At 39.3% G+C, this 26,479-nt stretch overlaps 1 protein-coding gene across 4 annotated transcripts in view; it reads right to left on the bottom strand.

Moving 5' to 3' along the window:
- MCTP2 (multiple C2 and transmembrane domain containing 2) overlaps positions 1-26,479 on the bottom strand; it is a 101,819-nt gene that overhangs the window by 36,564 nt on the left and 38,776 nt on the right. For all 4 annotated transcript variants that reach the window (XM_074156686.1, XM_074156685.1, XM_074156684.1 and 1 more), the window contains exons 10-16: positions 26,142-26,328; positions 25,157-25,250; positions 21,311-21,413; positions 18,821-18,923; positions 9,695-9,796; positions 8,877-8,951; positions 7,944-8,063 (exon numbers count right to left, since the gene is read on the bottom strand). In XM_074156686.1, coding sequence (XP_074012787.1) covers positions 7,944-8,063; positions 8,877-8,951; positions 9,695-9,796; positions 18,821-18,923; positions 21,311-21,413; positions 25,157-25,250; positions 26,142-26,328 — 784 coding nt within the window. The remainder of the gene's footprint in view (positions 1-7,943; positions 8,064-8,876; positions 8,952-9,694; positions 9,797-18,820; positions 18,924-21,310; positions 21,414-25,156; positions 25,251-26,141; positions 26,329-26,479) is intronic.

The following is a 26,479-nucleotide window of genomic DNA, read 5'->3' on the forward strand; positions in this document are numbered from 1 at the left end:
AAAAAAAAAAGCAATATCAAATTAGCTGGAAATGCAAGCGCCGAGCAGAGTTCTCCAACAGGTCACAACTCGAGAAGAAAGGCAGTCGGAACTGTTTGCGGATGCATTTAGTTCAGGTTTTGGATATAAAGAAGCCTTTTTCATTAGTTTTGGGGTTTGTTTTGTTTTGTTTTATTAGATAAAATATTTGCACGTTTGGGCTTGGCTTTGCGGGCTGTCATTAGATAACCAAACGGATGAAAACTATATATTTCTAATCCAGTTCTGGAGACAGACAGATTGCTAGACAGATACATGTATCTTAATGCAGGCATCTTCTAGGTGTATATCTATATACTATAACAAAGCTGAATTTCTTTCTCATTGCCTAAATTCTCAACTGGATGCCTGCATTCACATTCCTGCTGACAGAGGCTTATCCTCCAGTAGGACTGGGATTTTACCTGGATACTTAGTCTATAGAGTTTAACCCACACAACCAAGGTATTAAAAAGCTTTATCATCAACTAAAAACAACATAATGCAATTAAAGAGTGAGAGGCAGTGATTTAGATCTCTCTCATTACCCGGGCTGAAGGAATCGCTCCTATGTGCTGCATGCAAGTTTGAATACACAGCAGAGAAAGCACTACTATTGCTCAAAAATGTGAGCACAGCATAGACTTAATTTAAGAGGAAACTCCCCAGTCCCAAAAGCAAGGGCTTCTCTATACAATGTGACTTGTTAAGCAGGCCCATAGGAAATGAGTATTACTCCTCGGATGCAAAACATAGTTTTATTCTTATTTTTATTTTGGAACATTTCCCTGGAAAAAAGCAAATCCCCGAAACCCCTGAGCTGGAAACATAAGACCATCTATCCTTGTCAAAGTTAAAAGGGATATTTGTACCGGTCCCTGCTCAGCTCCGTCTCAACCCCGACTCCAAAGCTTCAAACTTCGCTTTTTAAATCTTGTTTATCGTGTTGTCAAGCTTCTAAGTGGTTATTTCCCTATTAACTTTGTCCTTGTTTGTTCTTGCATTTTTGAAAGAGCTGGAAATAACATGTGTTTACTTTGCTGTGTGTCTCTCAGCATCATCAATATCACTGTTGCTATTCCAGGAATTTTAACTGCTGCAGCAAAGCAAAGCCTGGGATCTCAAGCTTAAATCGTATTCCTCTCAACCACAGAAGAATAATACTGGAAATGTAAAAATTGCTGGGAGAACGGTAAAACCATCTCCTTTAATTGCCTGGAGAAGCCCGTTTCTCATCGGAGCCATTACTTGCATGTGTCAGGTAACGTGCTCCTAACGGCTTTGCGTTCAGAAAGAGTGAATTTTCACAGGCACTGCCACGAGCAGTGTGGAGGAAGGAGGATGTAAACGTTTCCTCCGTCATTAGGAAAACACTGTTACGGGGATATAATAGCTTGAAATAAAAACATACTTCTGATCCAGCCTTTTCACTGGAGTTTAAGACAATAATTTTTAAGATGTGCCTTTGCCAGGGATTTACAGAGGGAAAGAGGAGAGGAAATGTTAGGGGCTCTGAAGAATTACTAGGTCAAATTCCTGAAACCTTGCCTTTCACTGCTCCTCCAGCACTAGCTCTAGCCTTAAATATGAACAAATTTTTGTACCAGAGTGTTATTTTACAGCTTCCCTATTTAAATAGGAACTGCATTCGTCCCTTTGCCGGCTGCTTCTTTAAAACTGTAGCAAAACACAAGCTGCAAATGGGCTGAGAAAAGCCCTTAGCAAAAGCTCTACAGTAAAGTGGAAGTAAAGACCATCTCTTTTGCATTAATACTTTTTTATTTTTTTAAAGCTTTTTCTTTTTCCAAGTTCCCTATTCAGTGTTTGAAGAATACTCATTCTTCTCTCTTTAGGATTACATCTATTCATTTTATTTAGCTTTTTAATGTGGAGACATTTTAATCTACCATTACTTTAATGCTGTTCCCGAACAGTTTGGGAACAATGATTTATATTTCGTCTTCAGCTATGAGGATGAAAAAAAAAAAAGGGAGAAAAAAAGACTATACCCTTCTCATCAGTTACACATGTAGTCATGGCGGGCTGGTTTGTGCTTTGTATCAGGGAACTGCTTGTTCAAAATTAGCAGAAAATTCATGGGGAAAATAAGAAAGAATTTAGGGAAGACCATGTGAGAGCACATCTTCCTTCCCCGCTCTATAGAAAAGTGAATTATGACCATCTACTGGTAAATCACAAGCAAAGTCTTGTGAAAATTATCCTGTCCTCTGCTTGGTTGGCCAGAGGTCCGAGAGATTCTTGGTGACTCGGTCTCTATCCTAAGTTATTTAGATTTCATAGCTGTTACTGGTCTCTCTTCTCCATAGATTCCTCATGTTCCCTGTTATACTTTTGTCCCAGGAATTTCCCTTTATTGATCTATAAATCCCCTCCCATCATGGGGGAAAAAAAAAAAAAAAAAATCACTGTGTTGCAAAACAATGCAAAAGTTAAATTGGATGTTTTACCCGTATATTATTGTCATGTCCAGGGTTGAATTATGCTTAGAACAAACAGGACTGGAACATTTTGTGTTTTCCTTGGGAAAGTCTGACCATAACATGCAGGAGACACTTTTCCACATGCAGAATGAAAGATTTACCCCAAGTAAATTCCAGAAGGCTTAGATTTTGAGTTAACAAACATCTTTCCTGAAGGAAAAGAACATTTCCCTCTTACTGATATGCAATTAGCAATTTTAGAGGACACTGTCAACAAGCTAATGGCCTTTTCCCTGTAGGTCATCAGTATAAATATAGCCCGGCTAAAGAGGGATTAAAAATTGTTCATGTCTAATAAGATGGTTGGTGTCTCCTCTATGAGATGAGTTTAACTGGGCTCAGATCCAGCTCCCACATCGCAAGATAAGTGGCAGCGTGTTAAACGGCACACTCAGCAGAGATGCCCAGAAGTTCACAGGCTGCAGAGTCTAACCTATCTCCCCAGATTGGACTGTAGCAAAATGGCCCAGTACCGCACATACATGCAGCCTCACCCAGCTTAGTTTACCCTACGGCTCCTCAAGGCTTCCAGTTCCCACCGCCCAAGATGCCAGCACCAAAAAATGGGGCAAACTCCAGCTCTCTGTGGATTTAAAAACCTTTGGAGATCTTAGTGGAGAAGGGTGCCAAAATCTCATCTCTGTAGCAAGGAGCTCAAAAGCTTAAGTTTGGATTTCCTGCTGTATCCCAAACTCCCAGCAGCTCTGCTAGGCATCCAGAAATCCCAGGGCTTCCCTACTTTTGCATCAGCTGTTTTTTTGGAAAGCCCAAACTGCTCCAAAATAATCCCACGCCTGTCATTTTCCCAGGTGCCCACCGTTAAATAACCACAGGCAGTTTGACCAGAAACTCCACATTTCCAGCACATTACGTTGCATCACCATATATTCCTTCCTTTCCTCATGGTATTAACCCATCATAAAATAATTATCAGACACACTGCAATGTCAGTAGAAAGTAAATAAATATTGCCTGTGCGTGCTGCATTCCTCCTCTGGCTGACCCAGGCTGCCAGCTAGGACTGAGCCTGAAAAATAGCTCCCACCTGTACCCACCCTGGCAGCAGCCTTGATTAGCAAGAAGGCTAAACCTGATATAGTGGGACATGCTGCCAGTAAAAATGAAGTATACTGGCATGGGTGAGCGTGCAGGGACCCTGAAGCAAATCAGCAGCGAGCACCGCCAGTCACACCAGAGGTGCGATGGTGGCTGGTTTCCCATCGTTTGCCTGATCTTGTCAATGTCTCTTGCAACTATCATGCAAACTTTAAAAAAAATATATGATAGTAAAAATTCCAGTCAATATATCCTTTTAATTTACACCAGATTATAGTTTTTTTTATGCAATTACTGTAATTTCATTAAATGACATAATTAGCATTAATGCAGAGAAAACTGTCAATAGAAGGTGCAATTATGTTGTATAAAATCACAAGCACAATGTGCAATGATGCATAATTCCTCATGAAAATCATTCTGTGACTAAAATTAACTTTAAAAATATTTTTAAAATACACATTGTACAGTAAGAATGATTCAGTTATTATGGACTTAACTTCCACGACCAGGGAAGAAGAGGGAGCAGAGCAGGCAGGGAGTGTTTGCAAGTGGAAGCAAGGACCAGAAATTCAATTTAAAAGTGCATCAGAAAGAGGAGAAAACAAGTTTCTGTATGTACGAGTGGGAAAAACAAAACAGCTTATAATCACACACATATACAGACATTCCTGTAGGCTCCCACTTTTTGGACACCAGTAATGCAGCATGGAAGTGACGTCTCACTGGAGAAAGGTGTGACAAGAGGAAGGAGTGATGAGGGCCAGGCTAAAACCACAACATTTACCCTGAGAACTGGGAGTGAAACGTCCAGGGTAGGATATCAAGAATGTCAGGCACATGAGAACCACCATACAGGGATGTACTAGAATATGTCTCTGGGTGTCTTCACAATAAAGCCCTTTTGGAGAGGAACCTTTCAGTCAGAATGCAAAATATTGGGTTGAATACAGAGATAACTACATCAAAATTAAATAAATAGAGTAGAATGCCTGAAGGGTTTTAGGTCCTAAAAATCTACAAACCCCCTCAAATCCTGAATTGATGGAGAAGAATACCTGGACAAAATATTTTAAGATCTCTCCTGGTATATCAACACTATTAACTCTACAGGCAACATTTTCCACATGTAGGAATATTCCTGATGCTGATGAAAAATATTATTTCATTTTTATAGCACAAAACAGATAATCTACTCATATGTTGATTGTCTCCTCTTACCATTACAAACTAATAAAGAAATTTAGCTTAGGATGATCTATCTTACAAATGAGAAAACATGGTGATAGCGTTTTTCTCATTCACTTGTGTCCTGCCTGTGCTGTCCTCTGTTTCCTCCCTCTTTATCTGTCCCTCTCTTTCCCTTGTGCACCCAGAAGTAGCAGCTAATGTCCTTGTCACCCTTGTGAGCTGTCAGCACTAATGGGGAGTGAGGTGCACTGTAATGAAGACTAAACCAGGAAGGTGTAAGATACCCTTGTCCTCACCTATTGCTATGCTCTGATGATCTCACAAATATTTTCTTCTGCTTGGCAGTGGTGTTCGTCTGATCACTTAAGAAAACAAGGTTCACGTGATTATACTGTCTGTCTTCTTCCTCCTCCTTCCCCTTATTCCCCCTTGGAGGAAGGGGCATGGTCTACCTGCAGAGGGCAATACAACAGGGGAGGGTGCTCCTTAGGAGCACCCAATCTCTGGGATTATCACAGTGAAGATATGTGGGATATGTAGAATATGGTCACAATGGTTACTGCCAGGGGCCCAAGGGACAATGTCTGTAAAAAAAAAAAAAAAAAAAAAAAAAAAGACATTTTATAGTTTGAGGGCCTGGCTGGCACTTAAGCTATGAGCCACGGTTTTGCAAACCCAGCTGAAAAATGGGTGAGAAGGTTTGTGTATTTTCCTCACCTCTGGTGGTCAGTGTCAGCCACAAGCAGGTCGTCAATAAGGACAAATTTGGTACAGGTTAAATTGATACAAAACCAGGTACTGAAGGTTTATAGATGTTGCTCACTGGGGAATGATGTTTTTAAAATTGTGATATTTAGTACACCTTTTATTTAACCTGTTATGGGTGGATTTTACAGATTGAGGCAGGAAGAGACGCTGCACCTACCATGCTGTGGGCATGTTTTCAATACTATGAACACACACGCTGGAAATAGTGAGAGAGAGATACATAATTAGAACTTCCATTTTAAGCACCAGAGCTGAATTATTTCCATGTGGAAAAAGTCAGATAGACTTAAATTTTGGGTTGTAGAAGAAACCTGTGGTAATTATGCTTCGAGTCATATAGTTTTATTCCTTCCCCATTACCCACTTTCTTTCAGGAAACCAGGAGTATTACGGTATCCAGTAAAGATGTTAATAATCTGTAACTTGTAACCTGCTCATCCTCCTTTTCACTAGGAATCCATTCTTTTTTCTGTAGACCCACTTTCCCACCTTCTTCTTTTTCTGCCTCTGCACCAATTCCAAATGTTTCCTAAATCTAGAAAACTGAACTTCACAGCTATGACTTTACAAGTGTTTTGGTGCAAAATGTCTTAAGAGCAAATCTCTTACGTACATGCCTAATTTCTTGCTGAATGGTAATGGTAGGACATCAGCACCGGGATTTTAGTTATGTCCCTCTTTTTCCAGCCCCAGCGCACGTGACCATCCGATTCCCTTGTGCACAACCATAGAGCTGCCTTGCACAGCCACACCTGCTTCAGTGAGGGACCGTCTGCTCTGGTCCCCACCAGCTCTCGAACTATTAACTCTAGATACGATCTAAATAAGCTTCGAGCAACAAGAGAAAAAATACAGAGAAAAGACCCTCTTGTTCTACCTACTCCTACATGCCACTCACCCCTCCAACCTGCAGGGTGAAAGACAGCTCCCCTGTCCTCGCTCTGGGGCTTCTTTCAATCAGGGATGGTCCATTTTATGCTTATGCTTATAAGTATCTGAAGGGTGGGTTGAAGGAGGAGGGAGCCAGACTCTTTTCAGTGGTTGCCAGTGAGAGGACGAGGGGCAACGGGCACAAGCTGGAACATAGGAGGTTCCACTCAAATATGAGAAGAAACTTCTTTACGGTGAGGGTGACAGAGCACTGGAACAGGCTGCCCAGGGAGGTTGTGCAGTCCCCTTCTTTGGAGATTTTCAAGACCCGCCTGGATGCAGTCCTGAGTAACATGCTCTGACATGCTCTGGGCAATCCTGCTTCGGCAGGGGAGTTGGACTAGATGATCTCTATGGTTCCTTCCAACACTAAAAAAATTCAGTGAAATTCAGTGAAAAAAAGTTTTACTCATCTGTAGCAAATACACTGTAATGTGTTTTCCTGAAAAGAACCTTTAAGAGACTTATAATTCACAGACAGTAAAAGGAGGAGAAAATCTTGAAGATGTGGCTGATATTTTGCTTAATAAACACTCAACTCAAAAACTTTCTTTCTGCATGCTGGACCACCACAAAACGATTTTACAACCTTTAATGGCATGCCAAACATTTCAAGCATGAAGAAAATGTCACACCGCAGAATAAAAAGCAGGCAAAACCTTTTTGTGCTTGAGTGGATTATGAGAAAACTGCAAATGGGGTGTTTACTACCAAGAGGAGAAAGGAGAGAGCTGAAAAGCAGGACAGGCAGGTGGAGAACTTGGCTTTTTGTTCACAGAGCGCAGCAGAACTCACTGACCAGCCTTTTCTTCTCTCTGTTTTTTTTTTTTCCTTTAAAGCAACATATTATTACCACCAAGAGAACAGATTTGCAACAGGCAATGTCCAGCAGAGCTGCTTACGTGCCACAGGGGCACGGGCATAGCAGACATCAATAACCTACAGTGAAGTGCCACTGTATTGCTATGGAAGAGACATGACCCATCAGCTAAATCAAAGGCATCTCCCTGCATCACCTTCTTGGCCACCACCTCCCTCCTCTCCTACCACTCAGTTGCCATGTTTAAAAAAATAAAATAAAATAAAATAAAATAAAATAAAATAAAATAAAATAAAATAAAATAAAATAAAATAAAATAAAATAAAATAAAATAAAATAAAATAAAATAAAATAAAATAAAATAAAATAAAATAAAATCCTGAGTCATCACACGGTCACAGCCTTTACAGAGTGGCGTCACCCACCATGGACATGAGCATCTCTGCACCGAGCAAAGAAAGGCGGTTCCTGAAGGTCTAATTTCCATGCCCGTCAGGCCCAACGTGGCCCAAGCTGCCTTGAAACCTGCAGCCTTGCAGCTACAGATTACCAATAACAGCAAATGATACAGGGCTTTACGCCAGCGGAGAGGAAGGCATGGTAACACTCAAGATCTTATATCACTTAGCCTCATGCAATAAAAGAAGAAATCCACTTACCACAAATGCTATCACGCTCTTTACCGTGGACTCCCAGAGAAAGCAGCTCCGAAGGAATTGTATTGTGTTCCATATTGCCATGGTGATTTTTTTCACGCGATCAACATTTCTTGATAAGATCTGATAAATATTGAGTGGGAGGAGGGGAGGAGAAGAGGAGTTTAATCAAACACTCTAATATCCTATTATTGCTTCAGAAACAGGGGTAGTTTAAGCTACAAATGCATGCCAGGGCACATATTACAAATAAAGCGTCTATTTCAGAGACACACTCCAGTTCCTGTCTGCTTTCTGATTACACCCAAACCTTCCAGATTTTCTTCATCCCTTAGAAAAATAAGAAAAAGAAAAAAAAAAAGCACATCTTGATGCCAAAACTAAATATAACAGTAACACAAACCTACCTTCATTCACCTTCAATTCTCAAAATATAACAATGTCTTAGGAAAAGGGACGGAGAAAATTTAATCAAAACACTGAACCTCTTTCTCTACATGTTTTAGATTAGTCCACGAAATAAATGCACAACTTTAGCCTTATTATAGGGCACCTTTATTTAAAAAAAAAAAGAAAGAAAAAAAAAGATAATGGCCATTGTTCTAAAATCCCATGGTCTTTTTAAACAACTAATTTAGACCTGGTTTCTTCCTCCCCAATGAAGGGAATAAGGCTCTCCCTGAGTTTTAGATGCTGTGAACGGTGCAACATCCACAGCTATCATTTTCCCCACTCTGAAGCACGAAGCAAAACTACTCCTGCAAACTAGATCAGAAAGCAATTTTGCGTTAACACAAACAAACCTTTTAATATATACAGAATTTACACGTGTTCAGCATTTTATGCATAAATAGGGTTTGTTCTTGCAACTGTACTACAGCAATTCGAATCTTCCCAAAATAGATGCGAGAGCTTAGCCCAGAACACAACGTTCACCTTTTTAGAAAATTTGCGGTTCTCCTCAGTAAAGCGCTTTTGTCGGGGCTTGAATGTTCTAATACTTGCTTTTATCTGAAAAATAAATAAATAAATAAATAAATAAATAAAAAAAAAAGATGTCATGTAGTTTTAAGTGCATTATTTCAGCTTTTTATCACCAGTGTTGATTAGCAATTCTTTTCACTCTTTTCAGCCTCTATGTGACTTAGGAGAAGCTGCTAGGAAAAACATGGATGAGTTAAATTGGGCAAGGCTGGACTCACTTCAGCAAGAGCAGAGCTGCAGTGTAGCCCATGATGGCCTTAATAAATAGGAATTAACTCGGTAAAAGGCTGTAGGGCATAAACAATTGAGACTGACTCAGCCACCTAAAAACTAAGTGCACCATGTACATGCCTCATTAATTTTCCTGTCAACACCCTGGGAAGAGAACATCGTGGGTCAGCTTTTTGGGTAGGAAGTAGGTGTTAAAAGTAATGTATAATAATCTCAACATTAAGCCCTGTTTTGGCTGTTGCAAATGAAGCTGTGGTGTACAGTAATCAGCATCTTCTTAAGGCACCTGCGGTCACTTGTCAGTCCAAAAATGCCTTTGCATTGTTCCATCCACCTGGATCGGCCATCACAGACCTCTGATGCCCCAATACTTCTTTGCTCACGGCATGAAACGCCCCTCCACCACCAGATACAACCAGGTCAGGACTTTTCCAGCTTGGCTCCTGGTTTTCACAGGATCATCCTCTCCACCCCCCGCCCTCACAGATTCACAGATTTCTTACACCAGCAATAAACAAAGAGAAAATATTTCAACTTACAGGATTAAATAAGACATCCAGCTCCAAGTAAATTACTCCTTTTGAAGCACGTTCCAAGTCTTTATTCTTCAGCGTGTAACAACTCTGTTTACCGTTTCTAATCTATAGTTTGGGAGGGGAGGAAAAATCATCAATATTTTCCTAGTTGTAATTCACAATACAGTTTAAAGACACTACAAACAAATAAATAAATAAATCCCAAGCACAACAAAACCCCTCCCCAAACCCTGATAATATACTCAAAGCCTGAAATACAAAATGACCGTTGGATTAGAGACCTATAAAATTGCAGATTAAATCTCTTATGGTCCAACTTTAATTTACAAACCTTGTACTTTACAGTAGAGCAGTGCACGCAATAACCAGTCAGAAAATTCTGCCCTGGAAGCCAGTGAGTTGATGGGAAGTAATCAGGCTCTGTTATTACAGGTTTAAAATGTTTTTTTTTCTTCCAAAGTTCAGGAAAAGAGCCACAAACAACAGTTTACCTACCTATTGCACACTCCAGAACACAAACATGCTTCTTAACGCTTAGTTTATTGCAAGGTTGTCAAATTATTACCCAGGAAACAAACACAATGCAAAGAAATTAATCAGCTTAAGTGGAGCAAATGCTAATGTAGCAAATGTTCAAAATTAACTAATTCATGTAAAAGATTTCTCCCTCCACCCCACCCCTGAATTTCAATACCATTTCTATGCTCTAATCTGCCGGTTGGCCCTATTGCATCAAACGTCTATTAAAAAAAAACAAACAAAACAACACAACAAAAAAAAACAACAACAAAAAAAACCCTCCCTCACCATTTTGTAAACTATTTGGCTCAAATCAAAAGCATTCTCTCTTCAAAAAGTGATGGCAGAAATATATTTATTATACACAGTAGGATATGTATTGATTAAACATTTGGCTTTTTAGGAAGCAGACCAGCTAATTCTAAACAGCAGTAACATAAAAAACTGCAGCTTACCAAAAAGCTACATTCAGGGACTGTAATGATCAAAGATTAAAGATAACGGAGGAAATTTGGGGGCATGAAATTGCAACCATATTTAAAATGGCTATTTGCTGCTCTGGCATTTAGAAGAGGCACTCGTATAAACCACGGTAGAAACAAGTAAGGGTGAAAAAAAAAAAAAAAGGCATAATGGGAACCAAGTGATTTCATGAGACAAGGGAAAGGTCACTTCCATTCCCAATGTTGCTCCACCCTTTCTGTACCAAATAGCTCGTCATAGAGTAGATGGGGTTTCTGGCTAATGGTTGAAAGGGAAGAGGGCTCTCCACAAGGACTAACTTTGCATTCTCTGTGGTGTCCAACCAGGAACTCCAGTAAATGAACTCTGCTTTCACTGTGAGTACACATAGGGTTAGAGTTGATGGCAAAGGATCCTGCAGTTCCCAAGAAAGGGGCAGGCAAAAAACTATTTTGCAGACCAGCAGGTTCAGACAACCTGCAGCCCCAGAACAGAAGAGCTGCTGAAGTGGCTAGTCCCTCTTCTAGGGCCAAATGGACTGGCATCAGAAGGTCCTCCGGCCAACTGCCGCATACGGTATTGTCAGCACATCACAAAGGATTCTGTTATTTCAACAGTTTGTTTTTCCTCCCCTCAAGAAAGGGAAAAAAAATAATTTTAAATGCTACTGAATGAAAACAACCCAAAATTTATTCAGAAATTCAAGATTTTGTTCAACTTCCCAAATTAACTGAAAAATGGATTTACTGATGGGTAGAGATACAGGGCAGGAAGGACTTGGTTTGCGGTTGTTACCCGTTTGGTCCAAGGGGATGCCACCAGCAGTAGGTTTAGAGTGAGCTTTGATTCATGGACTCTCCCGCAACAGGACAGAAGGTATGTTGTTCCCACTGTGTCTGCAGAGATGTTGGTGTCTAACAGATATCACAATATTATAATTCTGCATTCTCTATAGTTATTAATTTAGGGGCTGAGTTTCCATATATTTCAGTTGCACATTCTCATAACATTTCATCCTATTACCCTAAGAGCAACAACTAGTGGGAGGTTCATTTTACATTCCTTGGGATATACTTCTTTCTTACATCTTTCAAGGGCATAACCAGCAAGGAAAAAAGGTCCCATGCTGCTAAATTGATAGAAAAAAAAGAAAAGAAATGCTGTAACTACTGAGAAGGTCCAAGTGCAATATCATGGTATTCCACACTCAAAAAATGTTTCTGACTTTGGAGAAAAGACTCTTCATTTTAAGAGCTGGACCTGAATCAAACCTTTTGGATGTGTCTGCAGGTGTGTTCACACAGTAAGTTTCAAATCAGCAACAATAACTTCCACGTCTGTCTGTCTTTAGAAATGGGGGTTGTTTGTTGCTTGGGAAACTTTTTGAAATGGTGTCTTTGCTGTTGTTGTTGCTATTTTAAAACTGAACAGGCAGAAAGTAATACAGTGCACATGCAGCTTTACAGTCAGCTTCATCTGGCATCTTTAATGCTAAGTGTTTGGCTTGTATGGTAAAAGACGTACAATTATAACTCAGCCTAAGACTAAACATTCACGCAGATATTCTAGCTTTTGACTTTCCTCAGAATCAAAAAAATCACAAGAGAGAACAACTGGCTACAAAATGGTGTTTCTCCATCGCATTTTCATTTGGATAAAAAGAAAAAAAACCTGCATAAAAGTCAAAGAAAAGTATCTCTTACAGTTTTGGCAACGTGCTAAGCCAGTGTGGTTCAGTGAAAGGTGCAGGGTAATTCTAACACCCATGACTGCATGGAGATTAGATCGGTGGCACGTCTCAACTGTGCCCAGACTGTGCCCAGAAGAAAACATCCAAAAGAGCTTTTAATACTCTACATTTTCACTGCATGCTGTTCTTGGGCCAGAGTTTAGATTCTGTTCAACGTCTCCCTCAATCTCAAGAGACAACCGGTCATATTAATTTCATTTTGGATCTGTTTCTTTCTCCTCTCTGGATTCTCTTCCCTAGTCTCTGCTGTTCACAAAGACTCCTTAAATGCTTTCTCCAGCTGTGGAAAAGGTGAGCAGCCAGGGCTGGGATCCTAGGATGAACCTAAAGTCAAAAAGATGAGATTTCTTCTATCACTCAAACATCTTTTGCTACACATCTGATCTCACACAGATTTCACTGAATAGATATTCCTGATAGCTGTGTCTAAAATAGGTTATCTTTCTCATGGATGTTTACAACTACTTATGGGAAAAGGGAAGGAAAGGAACACTCAAATTAAATGTCAAAATATCTGCAGGTGAGGTCCTTAAATAGACATAATCAATACTATTTCTCTATTGATGATGTTTTATATCCTCACTGAATACTAATGCCTGCATTCTCTGAAAGCTTCTTAATAGCACAGAACATACTGGAGCTCAATCACCAACCAAGAGTGGCTGTAACCATATAATTGAGTGCCCATAACACGAGGACAGTAGTGCCCACCCCACCAACATGCTTCACTTTGCAAGGTCACCATCAGAAAAAAAGTCAGGATTTTGATCCCATGGGAATTTCTGATATTTGAGGCATTTCCCTGTTCTGAATCAATTCAGAAAGACAAAATATCAGTACCAATATTCTCACAGAACAATGCATATATTCTGTATCACAGTTTCTTGTCCACACAGGACCACGCAAAGGAAATTATCAATTGGAAGAAAAGCTAGAATTCTTTGTGCATTAAGTATTTCGACCTACAGAGGCACTTCAGACAGAGGCAACTTCTGGCAGTGCTTTAGCTGAAGGAAACGTTCAGGTACGCGAGACCACAGTACAGTCAAGGCCCAAAGTGCACCGGGTTCCTTTCAAATGAATGAATATTATTTGCTAAACTCTTCCTACAGATGTCCCCAGTAAAACAAATGTGACTAAACACAGTATTGATGTAGCCAGCCAATGCTAAATCTATTAAGCAACAACCTTCTGACCGCTTGGGAATTTTAATGAAATAGCGAAAGCCGAGATTGATATGACATGAAACACGGAGAAGACAGGACCCTTACGCAGCAAAGGGTGTTTTTTCATTGCTCTTGTCTCAAAGAAATATGGTTTAGTGGCTTTTTTTTTTTTACATTGATTTTAAGAAAACTTCACTCTGTATCCAGCTTTGATGCAGATTCAATGTCACATATTGATGACCTGACAGAAGAACACTGGGTTAAACCTCTGTACATCAACACCCGTGACGTGTGGAAAGGGTAATGGCTACTCTCCAAGGGTAATTCATCTAAAGCATTTAGGACCTCTGATATTCCTGCTTGAGCTCATTGCTGATGCACAATGTCATACCATTTGCCCTGAATAACATAAAGCTGTCTTGTAATAGACACACACCTACCCTTATCAAAGGACATATTTCCCCAGGAAAAGATGAAAGCAAGCCACATATTTGATCCACCTGGACGTGAATAAAGAGGTTTTTTGTTTCTCTCCAGTCTTGCAATATATGTTGATTCGATTTTGTATGAAATGCCCATTCATTCATCCCAAAACTCTTTACCCCAAACATTTCACTTTTAACAACCTTCTGTGGGATCCAAAGAATGGAGATTTAGGTTCTTGGCAGAGGATTGATATCTAAAGACCAAATAGATACAGAGTTTAAGGTCTGAAAGAAAGCAGGCAGCCACACGAGGGCTTCTAGGCAGTCTGAGGAGGAGATGAAAACCCTGCGAGCCTAAGGTTCCTAGGTGGTACTTAAGAAAGACTATCCTGTTGATTCCGTTTCAGTGACTAGTGCATAGTCAGGGGAGAATTTAATTTCAAAAACAAGATGTCATGTTTTCCAGAAGAGATGTGAGGTTTTTTCCCTATTCCAAAATTTCTGGTTCATGACAAGGATAAAAGTCAGAATAGACTATCCACTTCGCAGCTACCTCTAATGAATAAACGCAGCATTTTCACTTTTCGCAAACTCTAAAGCTTTCTCCTGGTAAAGGCTGTGCACTTATGGTCAAGTGATAAGTAATTGCAATCGTCAGGTGTCTGCTCTCTGAATCCAGGCCATGTTTTAGGTAATTAAGCTTGCGAAAGTCATACTACTTGTTTTCACTGTATCGTTGGCTACCGACCTTGCTTGTCACTTGAAAATATTTCATAGACCTCTTCCTGTTTGCTGAAAAAAGGGTGAAGCTGAAGACTACTCTGAGCTGATAATTCAGCAGATAAAAAACATTCCATTCTGTGATACAACTCTTCACTCAAAGGTCTTTCTACATGAGGATATTTGATATACTCTGCTTTCAAATTCATTGAAGCACACTATACGCTCCCATGTCTCTAATAACTTGGGGCCTTCTAGGAGATAGGAGTCTCTTGAAGCAAAATAAAAAAGACAGACCCTCACAAAGAGAAACACGGTTGCTTTTACTAAGATCTAGGGCACAAAGGAACACAGAGATGGAAAGGACTTCTTTGATAATTAGTTCAAGTCCCCCAAAACCTACAAAACTTCTAAACCTATCAAACTCCTTTCTTGAAGCAATGAAGTTTTTGCCCTATTTCTCCATTCCCCACGTTCACCTTCAGCATCTAGCACAAAACCCTGCTCCGTTCAGTGGTGTAAGTCATCTTCTCTTTCATTCCCCAGACTCTATAGGTCACCTCTGGCAAGAGAGGGATCCATTTTGTTGAATATCTTGGTAGCACTAATCTGTCTTTTCCAGTTTAAATTCTGCTTCTGTGTATGTGGCTGACCAGACCTGTATTTGAGATGAGGTCTCTTATACGTGTTTTAGAGGACAGTAGTTTGACATAAAGAAGGGCAGGAGAAAAAGAACACAACAGGTTGATTAACACAGAAAAGCTAAAGATAAAACGTAAGCAAATAACCACTTCTCCCCCTCTGTCCCCCACCTAACTACAAATAAAGAAAATTCCAAATTCACTGTAATGCTATCAAAATCAGTGTCTCTACAGTGCATTACTAATAGAGAGGTATAAGAAAAAAATAAAATTGTGTATTCATCCAATATTGCTTCATCATGCCTACCAAAAGAACATAAAATTTTCAGCTTTATTCATCATCTGACACTTTAAAACTCTTCTCATGCTGCCCAGTTTTTTACCTTTCCTATTTTGTGACTGAAATAAGCCTACATCATGGTCAAGGATGAATGGAAAGCATAAGTAATTTCACTATCTCTGAATTTTTGTGTAGTAAGGTTATTCGTGTGTTAATGTTAATGTGATGACGAAGGTGGACACAAGTTTGCAAAAAGCCAGTGTAAGGCTCCTGAACACAATTAAACCAAAATTCATTGTCAAATTAATGAAACATTTCATATCCCTCCAACGTATACTTCATTCGAGGCAATTTTTCATTAAGAAAAGAATTTAGTCATCCATGAACAATTCCTGAAGTAAACTTACCACATGCGCTGACAGCTCACAAGTCAAACTCGTACATTTTTAACAGGGAAAAAAAACAACAGGTACTTCTATTTTCAAAAGGGTATTTAATGCAAGGCAAATATTAGGCCTGATTACCTAGGAGAAATTAAACCTACATGATTTGTGGGACTTCCTGGAGTCTTTAGCTATTGTTCTCTTTCAGTATATTTATCTAAACGGTTCAAAGAATACATTCAAATTTATAGGCAAGATGACAACATACATCAAAATTCCCATTTCAAGAAAAAGAGCTTAGAAAATTACAGTTCTCTGTCTGAGTAGACTAAGTTAATAGGTGCAAAATGTTTTTTAATCAGAAGCAGAGATGAATATATTTACACTAGATTTGACTGAAATAGGAGGCAGAGAAGTTTGGATGGGAAGGAAGAAGATCAGTTGGCAAAGGAAAGCATAAACAATTTTTATTTTATTTTTTCGTCTCAAACCTTGGACAAAAAACCTACGCTGAATAGTTTGGACATTACCACACACATGCACTCCCCTCCTCTGCCTTGTTACATGCTTCCTAAGGGATACTTGACAAATGCCTATAAAATCAACAGAAAATCCAAATCTAACATCTTCTCACTATGAGCCCACACAGCCTGCTGCCGATCATGCCGACCATTTGGCAAGCACTGGATCTGCAGGAGAGCAGCTGCTCCAGCCACTCTCTTCCAGTAACATCAGAGATACGAGGACTTGGGGAAAAATTAACAAAGTGATCAAAAATGGAATAAAAGATGTTAAGAGGTTTTTTCCTCCCTGTAAACATCAAATCATCCTCCAAGCCCAACTGACTCTAATATTGTTCTAAAACTGGAGATATTGACAACTCAAGCCACTAAAATAGACAAACAATTTAAAATATACCCAGTCTCAAAAAGAACTTGCAGTCCGAGCCATGGAGGGAAGAGGATTGCAAAGCACATGGTAGCGTGTAAGGCACCAGAAAGCCCAGTATTTACTCTTCAACTTCTACAGCTTAGGCTTTTCTTATCCTCAAATTGCAGGGGTTCCCCTGTTCTGGATTCCAGTATAACTTGGAAAGAGCACACGATGGATGAAAACAAACACACTTTCATAAGAGATTCAGAAGCCACGTTGCTTTTAATTCATATATACAAGAAATACCCTTATTTAGACAAAATAATAACAAATCTGGAGCACACTGGCCTATTTCTTTACCACTATAAAGCATTCCTTAGGTTGGGATCATATCCTCTAAGAGTTTTCTGGGCAGTTCATTATTTATTTGGAAACATCAAATATTTGCAGATCCCCTCTCTGATCTTGATTGGTCTCTTACCTAAACTATGCTGACTCTGTGGGACTTATATGGCCCGCTTTGATCAGATGGGACCTTTGCTTCCCTTCAAGAAACCTCCCTTTTCTCCAGTCTCTGCTGGGACAGAGCCTCACTAAACCATTACTGCAGCACTGCCTTTCCTGCAGCAGCCCAAACTCAAAGACAAACTCTTGCCTTAACCACAAGAGATGTGTGCCAGCCTTTCTGCAGAGGTGAATGTGCTTTCACAGAGATGTTTCAAAACAATACTGCAATTTTTTACTCTATAATTTCAATCAGGATTCACCGTCTGCCTATTCGAGAGTGCTGTTACCCACAGCATCACACTGTGCATTACCGAAAGCATCGTTCTACTGCGTGTATCATTTGAATCATGTTATATATTGCAAGCACGAATGTTTGTAAAGGGCTCGACACACTACTCACTGCATAAAAACCCACCACACCCTCTCCTCTGCCTCAAAACTCAAGGAAACCCCCATGCTTACAGTTAAGCATGTTTGCACGACTTGACTGATAGGAGCTCAAGACTCCTGTGATGTTTCATGCCTCATCTACTAATTGATTTAATAAAAACCACAGCTTAGAAAGTTCTTAAACTTTACTGCAAAAGTTACCAGAACCTTCTGTGATACTGCACATGCACATGGAGCTGTTTACATCCTCTTCATCTGGTTTACTCATTCTATTACCACCAGCCTTGTTCCAAAATTAAATCAGTCTTACCAAACACAAAGCTGCTTTTCCCCCATTTCTCTATTAATGTCTTTTAATGCCCCTTTTATGTTCCCCCTCTCTTTAGCTTGGCCTTTTTTGGCCATTTCTGAAAAAGCTTCAACTCTCCTTAATCTCCAGAGCAACCACTTTCCCCTCAAGTCGCTTTGTTTCCAGTTTTGATTTTATACTCCCATGGTAGCGCTCACTCTTCACATATTTGTTTACAGAACAAAAGCCACCAGTCTTTAAAAGCACTGCAGAGTGGAAAACACCCCTTTTAGGTAATTTTATTCAGCTGTGCCAATAACAACAGCTATCTCTAGTCAATCCTACTGTGATGTGCAATTACTTTCTTGGAGTAAAAAGAAGCACGACAGAACAAAGACATGCTTAAAATGTTACCTTCAGAAGATGATGTGGAAACATACAGAACAACTCAATTATGTTTTCAGACCTACATGGCATATAGTACTGATGAAGTACAGACACTTTTGCAATTTTCTTTCCAATCAACCAAATTTGTACTAAAATGGGTTGGCAACGCTCGTTACACTAAGGCGAACTGTAAACACTGCCAACTAAGGCATATATAGATCACAAAACCCGTTTATCTCTAAATCTGTGTTGCTTTGTGCTACGGGGAAAAGAAATGCAACTTGTACCCAGAGAAACCATCAATGTTTGAATGATACGTGTGGCAAAGGTAACTTACAGACAGCAAAGGGATGGCGACTTTTCCAAGAAAATCAGGGGGTTTATCTCCATCTTCATCAAACACTGTCACTTCCAGAACATCATGAATATCTTTAATAGGGCTGGAACAAAAAGTGCAGACACATAAAAAAAATAATATTCGATACACATGCACACAGTATCCTCCACAAAGATCTGAGAATACTGTTTTACTAATTAAGTTTGTATTACCTGGGAGTATAAAACTAGCATTTAATTAAATTCCCCTAAAAAAGGAATCAAATTAGGGGTATTCCCCAAGCTTTCCCCTCATGTTTCAGTCCCATAACTAGGTGAAGAAAATAACTACCAGACAGTGACATTTTTTGTGCATTGCTATTGATGCTAACAGTGTAGAACTCAGGTTTCCAACAGAGAAAGCTGGTGACAGGGAGAGGTCAAGGGCTGAACTCAAAACAAGGCTTCAGGACATTAAAGAAATAATCCAGGAAACAAAACTTTATGTAACTTCAGTTGACTTGAACAATTATGGAACAATTATCTCCCTTTTAAGGTACTAACAAAACCAATTACTTTAAAATAAACCTAACAACCCTAACTAGAGGCCAAACGTACAATATTTTTGTTCCGTTCAGTGCAAATGCTCTACTGATGTTGCAGCAGGGACTCAATCCTAAGTATTTATTAGATCATTAATAAATCAGAGTCTCATTGGAGCGAAGTTATATCAGTGTGCCTGCAAAAGCATGGGTAACTGGAGACAACTTACGAGTTGCACTCATTATCCTCTTTTCCTTTTCCCATGTGAAAGAGTTACATGGTACAGCGTGTCTTTGTTATTTAACTAAGTGCAGCTGTTCTGCCCAAAAGAAGGTTGTTTCAGAGCTGTTCTGCTCCCAGAACCTCTGCCTGCAACTCAGTGGAGTTGTTCCTCATGGAGTGAGTCTGAACCTTGGCTTTTGCCATCTGGTCATCTCTCCAGCTAGCAGCCATTGCATGTTCTGTGATGTGACCTAGTGGCAGCCAAACCACCATGAAATGCACTGTTTTCAAGACTTTATGGCTTTAAAACTTTGAAATGTGCCACTTCTGCAGCCAGACTTCTACATTCCTCTCCAAACCATTATCAACTTCCATATGATACAGCTACCAGTGGTATAAAATATTGAAACTCCACAGTGACACACACAAATACGTGTGTTGCAGAAAATCAGAATACGATGGGAAGGGCTCTCTAGTGGTATTGAACACTCCAGCTGAAATGGATTCATTCACTCAAAACAATCCACTCTGCTCCAAAATAAATCTAAATCGTCAATAGCTTAATTGAAAGCTATTGGTGCTTAATTGAAATTTTTAAAAATGGCCAAAAATCTAAGGAGAGCCATGAAAGCCTGACTGGCTCTGCAGATTTACTGCTCGGATGAGCTATGCAATAGCAATAAGAAAGTTAGAGATAGTCCACAGCTGACATTTCTGACACCCACAGGAAGTACAGGCACAAGCTTTCTTTTTAAATGAAATAATTTTGGATTCTTATTAGGTCTATTTTGTTGGATGAACATCTGACAAGACTCATCTGGCGCAATCTCAGAATAAACAGTGATGAGTGGAAGTTTCTTGAGAACAAAGTAAGAGAAAGGACTCCAAGATACACGGATTCAAGCTGCAGCCATGAATTAAACAGAAATCCGACAAATCTATCAAAGAGATCAGATACTTTTTACTGGGTTCCCATCCAGCCCAGTATTTATGAATGTTGCTTTTGCAAGAAGTTCATCATTCTCAAACTGTTCTTCCAGTGGACAGGTGCAAATGCCATAAATGCTCCACTGCCAGCCCTCACGGTTGCCTTCCTTGCCACAGACTCCAACAGTCTTGGAGATGTTTGTCTCACTCAGTTATTCACAAAAATCTTTGAAAGCATAAATCAAGATGAAAAAATTGTGCGGCCTAACAGCAATACCCAAATTATCATTTTCGCTATTAATAAACTCACCAAAAAAAAAAAATTGATTTCCGTAAAAATTTAAGCTTCTAATTTGGGGTAACCTGTGTTTGGCTAGTATAAATTCAGAAGGTATACCAGCAACATCAGCTCTAATTTCCTGCTTTCTTACAAATTAAACAAGGATTCTACCACGGTTCAATCAAATATATTTCATTTCAAATTACGGAAAATGTAGGCGGGAGTATCTGGTCTCCACTTTCTGTTATATTATCTCTTGGATCCAGCTATGACTCCATTATGTCTAGTCATGATTCTTCCTATAAATATCACAGTAATTTTTCTTTTAATGACTTCTATTAATAAACTCCATGCAAGAACTAGTAAAAGGCAAAAGCCTTTAATTGAGTTATATTTGATATTTCTACAACATCCTCTCTGACTATGAAAAAATGACATATCTTAAATTTGACCTTTGTATTTTCCCAAAGTCGATAGCTTTTATAGTTAAGCTGCTAACTGTTTGGTGTTGCAGCATGTTTTCGAAAGCAATCCACTTACAATGTGAAAACTTTGTTCCACTCTGGATTGAGGTTCTTGTAAACGGTGTGTGTTTGAAGGCTGTCATTTCCCAGCTCTAATACACAGAAAGGATCGCTTTTACCTAAGAAAAGATCAGATAGACAAGAAAGGGAAAAAATTAAGTGGGCCAGCTATTGTATTTGGTATGCACACACTTTCTTTGCAGTGGGGCTGAGGAAGTGATTGGTCAAATAAAATTAGATCCATTAAGACAACTGCAAACTGCCTTGTTCTGTTGGAATGACTCTCTAAATAAACAATATCTCCAACACATCCTTAGTTCTGGAAACTCCAACCCTTACCTTACAACTCAATCAGGTGGCTTCACTCTAATACCTGAAATCTGAAACTTAGAGTGAATCATCTCTAAGTCTTTATAGCAAGAAAAATTTCCTTACATTCACAATTACTCAGACAACATTACGAAAGCAGTACCATCGTTCTGCCCCTTATAAGTATCAGTGCTGCAGCTCTCCATTTTATCCTCTGTTTAGGGTCTATTGTCTTCCTCAGTTGATTACAGGATTAAGTACCCACACCGTGAGAAGAGAAGCACAGCACTGTCTGTATCAGCAGCATTTCTTCAATTAGTTCCACGTGAGCAAGTCCTTGAAGCTATGAAGACCCTACACGGTGCCACAGTTTAAATAAAACCCAACATCAACTGGAAAATCCATGCCCGAACCAGGTATCGTACGTAAAGCAAGCAAACAAACAAAACAACACCCCAAAAAATCCACCCTCCTCTCAAAAGAAGGATGTTAACGTGGAACTTATTATGGTGAAGACATGATTCCTAATGTACTTTTTGATAACTCACATTACACGTATTTGTAGCTTTCACAACTTATTGCAGCTCAGCAGTTTCCACCATGAATGGAATACCCTTTATCAGCATGTCTGGCTCAATATCTGATTTAATCTCATCTTCAGTGTCCATGTATAAGTCAGCCATAGAGACTCCAGCCTAACTTTTATGCAGGCAACTAAATATCCGAGCAATGCAGGGATTTAGATAGCAGACAAAAAAAAAATATTTAAGCAAAAGCTGTCTTTTCTTAATCCTTATTTTTGGTATTACTAATGCAAAGCTTTTAAGGTCCTTACTCTGAGAAGTTTATAAAGTAAAGAGGAATCTTTTCAGTATGTAAACAGTGGGTATTAACTAGTCAATATTGGTAAAGTTTAAAGACTGTGTGTATTACTGGAATCTATTTGTCTTCTTTTCAGCTTACATGCCCATTCCCTGATAAGTGTGGAAATGCATGTAGCCTTTCAGAGAAACTGCTTGAAATGCAAACTGGTATATGCCAAAAACAATCCCACTGTATAATTTGGTATTCTGAATGCTATTTTTTTGGTCAGTGAGCAAATGCAGTGTTTGAGAAGAACTCTCATGCGTACACAGAAAACATCCAACAAAGCAGAAAAAGTCATTTTCACATCAACAAAACTATTATCTAGGAATATAAAAGTATGGAAGGCTCAAACTGGGCTAGCTGTGGCTGAAGAGCTTCTACATATTTGATATAGCTGTGTGGAAACTAGCCTAAAATTTATGTCAAATGGTAAAATACGGATTTTCAAAACCCTCTTCAAAACCAAAGCAGATACTATGTTGTTTTCCGATAGCTATTATTATAGTAGGCTAAAAACTTGCAATTAAAATCTATAACGCCAACATATAATCAACTGACAACAGAAATCCCAATCGCACCAAACCCCAATCTTTACTATGGGAATAAGGTATGAGGTGGCATTACACTTGTCATCAGATGACTGCTCTGCAGAAGTTCACCCACACAAGCCTCATGACTGCTATGGGACAGGACAGGGAGGAAACTCTCCCTACTCATACTGCTCCTCTATTAACCCTTGGAAATCTTTGCACCGCTTATTGTCTCTGCGATTTTCTCTTTATCAGATTTTTTAGCTAGACTTTGAATTTACTTATATCAATAACAATAAATCTGAGCAGTCTCCCTGGCAATGCAGGAAATATGGCACTGCTCTAGGAGGGCTCTATTATGGAAGCCCATAATTGCTGCACTAATCATTTATGAATGGCTCAGAACAGATAATTAATCTTTATGTCTCTCATTTCACGATCAGAAATTATGCTATTTTTACCTAAAATGGCTGCATCCTTTTGCAATTTGGTGGGTCTATTACAGCATAATACTAGGATATTTTCAGCACTGCCATTGAAAAACAATTTGTCATTTGCTTCATGAATCAGGCTCAAAGCCTGGGTTATTTTGAATATAATGACAGACTGAGTAACCTTTTACTTAAGCAGAATTTCATTCTATGCTATGCACAAGGAATGTGTGTCACATACTCGGTATGAAAAGTCTTTGAATTGCAGAATCAAGAACCTGCGTGTCTCTTCCAATGTTCATTATCCACCCACATGTTCCTGTATAAGTATTGAGGGAAAGGCAGCCAAATCCATCACTGATGCAAATGCATTAGCATCAGTGACGTTTTCCAAAGGCTAGATAACCTTCTGGACTCAGCTCTTCCCTGGACACTGTCAATATTAAAGCCTCTCACATGTCTAGACAAGCCTAGCCTTGCCATTTGCTGAAGGTTCTGCTTTGTTGTGGTACACTTATTAAATTTGTTAGTAAGGTGCAGTTACACGCCTAATTACATATAGACTTATACATTATGTCAATTTAGAAATGTATTTCTGTACAAGCTACTTTTCATTATTGGCAGATTTTTTGTTTGTTTTCAAACTAAGTTCCTGAGATCTTTAAAGAAGTGCTCTCTGCACTAATTGTTGTTTTTTTTTCTACTGCAGGGTCAAGCGGTGAATTGAAACTGAAGTGGTATCATGATTAACATTGGGTTTTATCCTTTGGTCATTATTTTCGGAGCAACATTCTCCTCCGTTACGTCTTCATGAATACCAGGAAATGGGGCAAGAGTGTTTTCTCTCTAGCATCTTTCCTGCCTTTATCAACAAGTTATCTTAAAAAAATGACTATGTCAGCAAATATACAACACACAATGCTCTGTCCATGAATTACGAGCTGCTGCAAGATACAGAGGGGAATTAAAAGGTCTCCAGAATCCTGGAGAAGATGATAATAAAAATAATAATATCTGGGCAGTCACTACAGAGAAGTATCAATTCCCTAGACCTTCCCTGGAGAAACAATATAAAGTTGTATTTTTAAATGGTGTTATTGTCCATTGCTGTCAGGACCAAGTTCAATTTTAGACAAAGCCCAAAGAAAAATCCATCCTTTTCTTGGAGTAAGTGTGTCACAAAGATCATTCCAAATCGAAGCCTCAAACGAGCTGTAAGAGAAACCATCACACTCGCATCCCCATTACTGGCAAGCTTTCTTTTTCGGGTGACAGCCTGCAGCACCACCCAAACCCACACACTCAGCACCACATCAGACGCCCCCAAAATCTTTCAGTCTTGTTCACGATACAAGGCACCTGATAAAAGATGGAGAGGATGCTTTGCAGGCACCATCACTTTATACCAACTCTTATTTTAAATATTTCTGCTGGAAAATACAACAGCACACCATGCCAACTACTAAGTTATTGGTCACGCCCCCCTCAGATCTAAAGTGGAAATCAGATCTCCATCCACTGGACCTTCCCTCATACTTTTGGGAGTCAAACCATTTGGTATCTCAGTTCCCTGAGGTAGGTTTCACCATTGGAGAAATGATGAGACAATTTACTTTTCTTTGATCAACTGACAATACTGCACAAAGTCTAAGGAGCACTCACAATATATTCTGGCACTTATAATATATTTCAGCATCATATGCTGGAAAAATAGAAATAAAATACCTGCAAAATCTGCTGCCAACAGGTCCACCGCCTTTAAAACTTTGACTTGTAAGAAGCCAATGTCCTTTATGTCTCTAAAGGAATTCTTTATACTCTGCAAAGAGGAAAGCATAAAGATATATTTTGTTTGTAATTCAGTAAGAAACAGAAAATAATGAACTACTACATTACTTACATTTTTATATCCATTGGTATTCCTGTGGCATTTCACTTCAGAAGCTGATACACCCATAAATACATCTCCACTATCCCAGTCTCACTGCATCATGACCCTGAGGTTCACAACCCACCTGTTCCTAAGGGAATTATCCATTCACGTAAGTTACACGTTAACTTTACGGTGGAGACTGAAAGAAGCCCTGCATGTTTACGCAAGTATCGTCTGCCAATTAAAGCAGGGAATGAGACATAGGTAGACCTGGAGAAGCAGCATGGGTCAGGAAGTCAGCACATTCAATCAGGACTGAGGAATCTGTCCTCAAAAGTAACTTTGACTTGTGTTGTTCGAATTCCTTTTGTCTTAGTCTTGCATCCCATTTTACAGAGATACAAGCTTATTTCTTCCTGCCCAGCTTTTCAGGATTGAGGTGCAGAAGCCATCATACGGCTTTATCTTCCAAAGTTGGAAGTCCAGAACATATCCTACCCAAAGCAGGAACGAAAGCTAAGCATACTGTAATCTCTCCGTGATGTTGTGTCTCTGATTCCCCATGATAATCTCTTAATACAATGCAAGTTTGCAAAGAAAAGTATTAGTTTAAAACTCAACAAATACAAGCAGCCAAATTGCTTGGGTCTATCTGCCCTGCCAACCTCCTTGTCATTCTAAACATAATAACGATTCTGTGTAATAGTTTTCCCTGGTAGAAGACATGTTATTATGGCTGGACAAATCTTGGGTTCTTTTCCCTGCAATTTTGACTACTTTCAAAACTAAAGGAGAAAGAAAAAAGGAAATTAAAAAAAAAAAAAAAAGCAAACTCACATAGCGCTGTGAAATCTGTTGTCGTTCACTGGGGTCTCCCAAAGGGCAGACACACAGATCAGAGATAGACACTCCTGTACATGGGGAAACAGTGATCAACATTAGCAGGGACGCCAGATGTTTTTCCAGTGGCAGCTCTAAGCAATTGGTCTGCTTTGTTGGCAGGGCAGTAATGTCAACTTGGCACCTGGAATGACATGGTCAAGAGTTAATAAGAAAAAGGAGCTGGAAAAAAAATAAACAAAGCAATATTTATATTGATTTCAGTAGCGAGCAGGCACCAAAACTTATTGGTTGTTCAGGATGGAAAGAATGCAAGAAAAAGTGTCTCAGAATTA

This window comes from Numenius arquata, chromosome 11 (genome assembly GCF_964106895.1).
Source record: "Numenius arquata chromosome 11, bNumArq3.hap1.1, whole genome shotgun sequence".
NCBI lineage: Eukaryota > Metazoa > Chordata > Aves > Charadriiformes > Scolopacidae > Numenius > Numenius arquata.